We start from the raw sequence: 7,813 nt of genomic DNA, 5'->3' as shown, positions 1-7,813 counted from the left end.
TAGCCAACCTTATATATGTGATTAAGGGCCCATGCGTAATTTGATGTGCATTTAAACGTTCAGTGCTCCAATTTAACTGGAAAAGCTGTGAAATGCAGTTTTCTGCCAAACCAAACTCCTTCCATCTTCCTTTCAAGGGAAATGTTTTTGTCAATTACCATTGAGTAACGCTAGGGTTGATTTGTAGACTTTCTCCAATGTCACAAGTCAATCTTGCTTTCTCCAAGCCACTTCGGTTAACTATGGAGATATTATCACCCTGTAAAGTATATTATGTTTTACTCCTAAGCAAGGGTGAGGAATCTGAGTATCATGTGCAAGGCTCAAGATGACGCTTAGGACAGAACATGCAGAGTAAAAATAGTTTCCTTCCATATCCAGGTAATATAAAGCTGACAATTGTAGTCCTGTCTTTATGGGATGAAAACAGTCCCTTTACAATAAGTTTTCTGAAAGGGAGAACAAATAGATAATAACTCTTCTGGTAACATATTATGGTACACTGGCCAGTGTGTTTTTGGCGATTAAACATAATCCTGTGAATCAGATTAATTCACTTGCTGAGTGTTCATTTGCGGCATCCCTCTGTTGGGTCTTGGGGGCCCTCCACGACCTAGAAGACAAAAATGGCATTTGGTTTTTCTTTCAAATACTAATTGTTTTGCCTTCAAGCAGATTTTCATCTGAAGTCAAGAAGCATGTGGGTAGCTTGTCACCACATTATTAGGTTTAAGAGGTCAATTCTTCAGTGTTCAAGTTCCACCTGTCCTGGAAGTTGTCATGCCCAAATTTGCTCATGTTCTCTAGCTAAAAGAAGAGTAGAGCTAATGGAGTATTCCACCAGTACTCATTCATTCATTCATTCAACAAGTATTTATTGAGTGCCTACTATGTGCCAGGCACTGTCATCAGGCGTTGGAAATAGATACAGCAGTGAAAACAGACAAGGTACCTGCTCTCATGGAGCTTACATTCTAGTGTACACTCTAGCTTATTACATTTCAGTAGTAAGTAACATCATACTATCAAAATTAATAAAAGCACCAGAATGAAAAACAGACCTTATTACCTAAACTTTTAAAAAGAAACTACATAACATTGAAAATTGTATAATGACTTGTAACAGATAAAATAACTTTTTACATGCTGTTAAAACAATTTTTAGCTACCAGTCAACTCAACTTTCATAGAATATGCTACAAGGTGAAATGAACATAACTAACATTCACATGCAAATATTCTTTGAGATTTCAAGTCAATAATTTCCCAGTGATCCATTAATTTTTTTAAAATGCACCTTTTGCTGGCCAGTTTCTATTAGCATTAAAATCAAAGTACTTTATAATTCCTCCTAAATATACATTTTATACATGTGATGGCCAATATCTAGAGGAAACCTATTCAATTTACATCCTTCAAACAAGAGAACCATTTAGAACTTCAGATCATATGAAATGCTACTTCTGTTACATAGGTTGACTTCCTGCCCAAATCATATGTAGTTTTCCTACATTAGACAAACCCAAAAACTCTTAAAAGCTGTATTTTTAAATATTTAACTAATTAGGAATTTGGAGGTTTTGTTTAAAAGTCAGAAATAAATGGGTATTTATATAATAGTGGTCCAAAAGGTATTGAAATTTCAATTAAGTTCTATGACTTCTAAATGGTTCTCTAAATGTAACTATGGCTTATCTGGCCATTAAAGGGTCTCTGGCCCTAAAATATAATATGCATGTTTCAAAAATAAAAGAGGAATAATAAATTTATATAAATGTTCAATCTCATTCCAAAAATGTCTTACAAAATGTTTCAGTAAGTACTTCCTAAAAACATTTAGCAGGTTTTAGGACCTGAAAAATAATTTGCAGTTGGAAAAACATTTTTTTTCTGAGGAGGAAAAATGTTCTAGTTTTTGAGACAGTATAGTAACAGGGAAAGTCATTCAAAAAATTAAATTTGGGTTCAAGATAAATTTTAGAAACAGAGCATTTCATTTAATCCCTTGCAACAAGTCTGGAAATGATAGATGTACTCCTAACACGTAGCCTACATGCAGATTATGGACAGCTCTTCCAAGGCCAGAACAGAAGCTCCATTAGGAACTAGGATCACCACCACAAAATATTACCTCGTGGGGCTCCCCGTGGTCCATTCTGCCCAGAGCCTCGCTTGAAATTCTGCTGATATCCATCCTAAAAGACATGCTAGTTAGTACTGAAGAGAAGAGAAAGTAATTTTTAAATCTTTAGCCATCTAGATTCTTAGTCAAATACTTGCAAAATACAGAACTCTTCTTTATTCTTTTAGACATTTCAATGTAATGATTATTCTATAATTGTTATACTCCTATTATTCTAAAGAACGTTCAATGAAATGTTTTCTCTCTCTGCTCTTTAAAATAATTGTTTTTAGCAGATGTACTTAAATGAGTACCTACACTGAGTGCTAAGAAAAGCAAGTCATCATTCTCCATAATGGAGTATCTTGTAAAAAGGTATAAAATCAGCCCTAGCTGGTTCGACTCAGTGGATAGAACATCGGCCCAGGGATGAAGAGTCCTGGGTTCGATTCTGGTCAATGGCATATGCCTGAGTTGTGGCTTCAATCCCAAGTATGGGGTGTGCAGGAGGCAGCCAATCAATGATTCTCTCTCATCATTGATGTTTCTCTCTCTCCTTCCTCTCTGATTTCAACAAAAATAATTTTTTTAAAAACAACAGAGGTATAAAATCAACCCAAATTAGTTAATCAAGTCCATCAGGAAACTACAGCCCAGACAGTATGGTTCAGTGGCTGAGCAGCAACCTATGAACCAAGAGGTTGAGGGTTTGATGCCCCATCAAGGCACTTGCCCCGGTTGTGGACTCCATACCCATTGGGGGATGTGCAAGAGGCAGCTGATCAATGCTTCTCTCTCCCTTCTGCTCTCTGAAACCAATAAAAATATATTTTAAAAAGAAACTACAATCACTTTCACTGGTGTATTTCAGCCATTTTGTATTTTAAAACAACTTTACCTACCCGTTGATAGCCAGAGTAGTCCCGGGGAGCACTGAACTGAGACTGTGTGTAACCACTGTTTGGAGTGTTAGAGAATGAAGGGCGGTAACCATCATATCCTCCTAAAATTTAGGACAAGAGAATAATTTTCTTATCTTCACAAGGAATGTTTGCTTTCTTACTACTGACTAAGGGAAGAACTAAAAAATTATAAGCCATGATAGTTATTCACATTAATTTCTAATTACTCTCCTGACCCAATTTATTTACATATTCCTATGAGCATTAATTAGAAAATGACACATACACACACGAAAAGGCAAAAAAAAAAAAAAATCGCTAAGGTCTGATAATATATAGAAAGCAGTTATCCCTTATAGAACAATAGTTGGCATGGATCTAACACTTATAAAAAAACTCAATGTCAATTTAAATGACTATCAAATTATGTAAAATTTTTAAAATTATATAGGAAACTAATGCAGAGAGATACATATCTTTCCCAAAAAGATGACAAGATGACTATTTCTATAAATATTTTACAAATCAGGAAAGGGCATGAATTTGGTGTTAATTTTTACCTCTGAATCCATTTGCAGGGCCTCTGTATCCATTCATCAAGCCTCTAGCACCACGAGAGCCTCCACGAGACACACCACGACTATTGTAATAGGGCTGACTGCTACGAGGAAATCCAGTGTTTTGCTGGGGAGGCTGCTGGTGGTTACCAGTCACTTGATGGGGCTGGTCCTGGGAACCATGGTAAGTGCCAACCACTATAATAAAAGAAGAAAAAAGATGAATGTACACACATACACTATACATGGCTCATTACAATTTGTTCTCGCACATGCTTTCTGGCTTACGAAGAATCTTATAGTCTCCTCAAAGTTTAATTCTGGCTTTACATAAATTTTCATATTAATAGGGAAAACTACACATTAATTAAGTCCCTGCCTTGCTCCTACAACAGAATATAAATCTCCAACAATTCCGTATCTCTGAAAGCACACAACTGGGAGAACACACAATTCTATCCTTCCAAATTATTAAAAACTATAGTGAACATCTTCTGAGAGGCAACGCCTATTAGCACAAGAGACCAAAAATAATTCAAAAGATCTCATATACAGAAACAGTAAAATTATCACTTTATACTATTTAATTACTTATTTTCACTATAAGGTTCCTTAGTAGTTACAGCTTTCTTATTCTTTTAAATCTCCCTCAAATTTAGTGAAAAACACAAAAAAATGTTTCCACAGCTAAGCTACAATATTCAGTCAATTACAAAGATAAACCAGCCTTCAACTTGTATGCCCCTGAATTCTTAATTCATTTCAAGCACTTTCGAGTGCAGCCAATTTTGAAGACAGTTAAATGATACACTGGCATGCAGCCAGCTACAATGAAAGGGAAGTCTTAGAAGGCCCACTACCCTGCACCCGTCCTCCTTAGCGGGGGGTCTGGAAACCTTCAAATGTTAAATACCAAGGCATATCCTGCTATGATGTCAATGTTAGTAGAGGCAAAAAACAGGGTGCTAATTACACCTTTCGGAGGTGAGGAAAGTAGAGACCACAGCAAGGACCTGCCTATACCCCAGGAACAAAAGCAGCAGCCTCTAGCCGCCCAGAACTCCCATGCTTGGGCAGAAAGAAAAGGTGGTGTGCCTCTTGAAAATCTTTACCTGACCTATTTTATACACTCAAGAAAGCCCAAGTACATTTTCGTTCGTAGAACGCTATTTTTCGATTAAAACGCTGGAAAACATCTAAAAAGGGATCAGGACTCCTTTTTCAACTATGTAATGGAACAAATACACTATTATTTACACTGTGATCTTTAGGTTAATTACTTTTTACTGCATTCCCAAAATTTAAAATTACAAGCAAATATCACCAGTACAAGTAACATTTTCTATCTACAAAGATTCATTTGTACACGAGTAGAAAGTAGGTAAAAGAACCGAATTTTTGACTCACTTTTTATCACTAAGAATTAATGTTGGTCAAATCTCACTGTAAGAAACTCAAAGCAAAACAATTAAAGTGTGATCTTGATTTAAAAATACCAGAATCCCTTTTCTCCTTTAATTCAAATTAAACAAAACTTCTGGAATGATGGGACACACTGATTTGTTCAACAACTATCTGAGTGCCACTAACATGCCAAGCATGTCCTAGACATCAGGGATGTATCAGTTACTAACGCATAATCTTTGCCCACATGGGCATTTTAATAATAGGAGATAAGTGAATAAAATACACATACAAGTGAAAACATCTAAATAGTATCAGGTAATAAGTGATGAAGATTAAACCATAGCAGGATAAATGAGTGACCAAAGTGAGTGTGATATATTTAGACAGGGCAATGAAGGAGATCTCTGTAAGGTGCTATCTGAGCAAAAACCTAAAAAAAAGCCAATAAAGCCACGCAAACATTAGTGGAAGAAAGTTTCACACAATAAGGAGTATAAAGAGCATGAGAGAGCAGAGAGCCTGCTGTGCTTATGGCTGCTACTGGAAGGAAATAGGATATACACAGGATCAAGGCGGGGACCAGATCATAAAGGACCTTATAAACCAAAGACTTTGGATTGCTTTTCCAAATAAAATGGGAAGTCACTGAAAGGTTTTGAACAAAAGCAAGACATCTGATTTACATTTTAAAATCATCACTCGGGGCTACTGTGTGGAGAACAGACTGGGCTAGTGGTTTAAGTTTAAATAAGCAAAATATATGGGCTGCTTTTGCTTTTTTATTGAAAATGTCAGTGAATGTATGCAGTTAATCTTTATAAAAATGTCTTTTAAAATAACAAAAGGTTAACAATCTAGCTCAAGTGCTTCTGTCAATTAGTGAACTCAAGTATATATAAGAGCGAGACAGTTTGAAATCAACTGGTACAATGAGTAAAATTAACCAATATGCAGTAATTACTTTTAATTTCATCACACCATCTGGAAAAAAAAAAAGGCAAAATAGCAAGCATGTCAGCACAATGTCAAAAGGACCTAAATGTACCTGCTCCAAACAACTTAAGAATACTAGTACGTGGCAATGGAATAATTAAAGGAGCCTGAGAGCTAGAATCCCAATTATTCAGAAGCTGAGCACAAACAGCATAACTGACAAATTTCTATCAGATTATGACTGACTTAACCTCCCTACGGGTTAGTAAGTGCTGAGTACTGTAGGGCTATGTAAGAATTTATTACTGAAAAATCTACCATGTTGATCCAGGTCTAATAAGAAAAGTTCATAGTTACTTAAATCAGTCTGATAAATTCAAAGTATTAACAACTCCTATGGTTTTTGCAGGGTTTGCCATAGTTTGTTGTGGGATCCCAATTAAACTCCTAGGAATTAAATAACCAAAGACCTAAAAAAAAAAAGGTATTTCATGTGTTATAAATTTTAACAAATCTAAAATACCTTTATCTACTTTATTACTGACAGATATGACAACAGGCCAAATTACAAACATACTTTCCAACAAGGACTTTTGTTTCAACCAAATGCAACCACCACCAAATCCTTACTGCTTCCTGACTTTGTGTAACTGAGTGCTGAGTATCATGCCAGCAGGCTTTAATAATTAGCAATTAAAAGCAAAATTAACCATAATTTTAATAAGTTTCATTCTATTAAAATCATAATAAAAAGGATACTATGAAAGCTCACCTACCAAAGGAAAATGGGTATAAGACTGCACGTTATTCATTATAGCAAATACATACTCAATTTAACTCGGGATCAAAACTGCAAAACTGGTAATGTCTAATGCTAAAACAAAAATTCCTGGATGCAGCCACTCCAAAGTCTAAACTGTCCTACACTGTCAACAACTGCACTGGAAAGCAAGTAGCCAAGGAAGTGACACTGGGTATCCTACCTGTTTGAAGCTGTTCTTGCTGAAGCTCTGTTTGCTCTACTTGGTGAGGCTGACTGGAAAAGCTCTGGTTATAACTGGCCTGGTACTGATTCTGCTGTTTTAAAGTTTCTGGTTCATTAACAGGAGGAACTGGGGCATTCATATTGAACACCTGTAAGTGAATAAATTATTAGTTCATCCAGTTTGTTAATAATTTCCTCACTTTTAACATGGCAGACTCCAATGCTGGCTTTACCTCAAATGTAAAAAAGTCTCAAACATCACACACACATACACACCCTTCAATTAATGCACTTCAATGTGGGGGAAAAATATATGCCATACAGCACTTAAAGCAGAGCACTATGAGTGTGGGTTTTAAAAATCTAAAGACATATAATCAATAGCCTTGGAAATGCTATTATAAATGACAAATCTGTATAAAAGGCATAAACCCCTGATACAATATCAGTTACACAATTTAATTCTATAAACTTGAAATGAGTTGAATATTTACTTATTTTCTTTTATGATATTTTCAATGACAAGTTAATATTTTAAGTATTTAACACTATGAATTTTCCTATGAGCACTGATTTAACTCTGATTATTTTCCATAAACTGTAATTTAGAGATGTTTACTGAAGAATCAGGGTTAAGTACCGTACTGCCTAAAATTTACTTTGATATACTTCAGTAAACAATTAAGCAAAATGAAACAACTGTTAAATCTAGGTGACAATGTTTATGTATGGCTGTTATTTTGGTCTACTTTTCTGCATGTTTAAAATTTTGTTAATCAAATCAAAAGGGTGCAACTATAAACAAGAATATATGATCACATAACTCCTAAGACTCAAATCTACCCCTGGAAGCAGGAAAATCAGAGTTTAGGTTCAATTAAATATACCCTACAGTTAGGGTAGATGC

General features: G+C 35.4%; 1 protein-coding gene across 6 annotated transcripts in view; it reads right to left on the bottom strand.

Annotated features, from left to right (window-relative positions):
• Positions 1 to 382: 382 nt before the first annotated feature.
• CAPRIN1 (cell cycle associated protein 1) overlaps positions 383 to 7,813 on the bottom strand; it is a 40,161-nt gene continuing 32,730 nt past the window's right edge. For 3 of the 6 annotated variants that reach the window (XM_036426670.2, XM_036426674.2, XM_036426672.2), the window contains 5 exons: positions 6,905 to 7,055; positions 3,585 to 3,779; positions 3,025 to 3,125; positions 2,132 to 2,195; positions 383 to 613 (listed from right to left, as the gene is read on the bottom strand). In XM_036426670.2, the coding sequence (XP_036282563.1) occupies positions 549 to 613; positions 2,132 to 2,195; positions 3,025 to 3,125; positions 3,585 to 3,779; positions 6,905 to 7,055 (576 nt within the window). In that variant the 3' untranslated portion in view covers positions 383 to 548. The remainder of the gene's footprint in view (positions 614 to 2,131; positions 2,196 to 3,024; positions 3,126 to 3,584; positions 3,780 to 6,904; positions 7,056 to 7,813) is intronic. The other 3 variants (XM_036426671.2, XM_036426673.2, XM_036426676.2) reach the window with 3 other exon arrangements.

Source organism: Pipistrellus kuhlii, unplaced genomic scaffold, assembly GCF_014108245.1.
Source record: "Pipistrellus kuhlii isolate mPipKuh1 unplaced genomic scaffold, mPipKuh1.p scaffold_m20_p_9, whole genome shotgun sequence".
Taxonomy (NCBI): domain Eukaryota; kingdom Metazoa; phylum Chordata; class Mammalia; order Chiroptera; family Vespertilionidae; genus Pipistrellus; species Pipistrellus kuhlii.
Note: the sequence above shows the minus strand (reverse complement) of the source record. Positions and strands in the feature narration are given on the sequence as shown.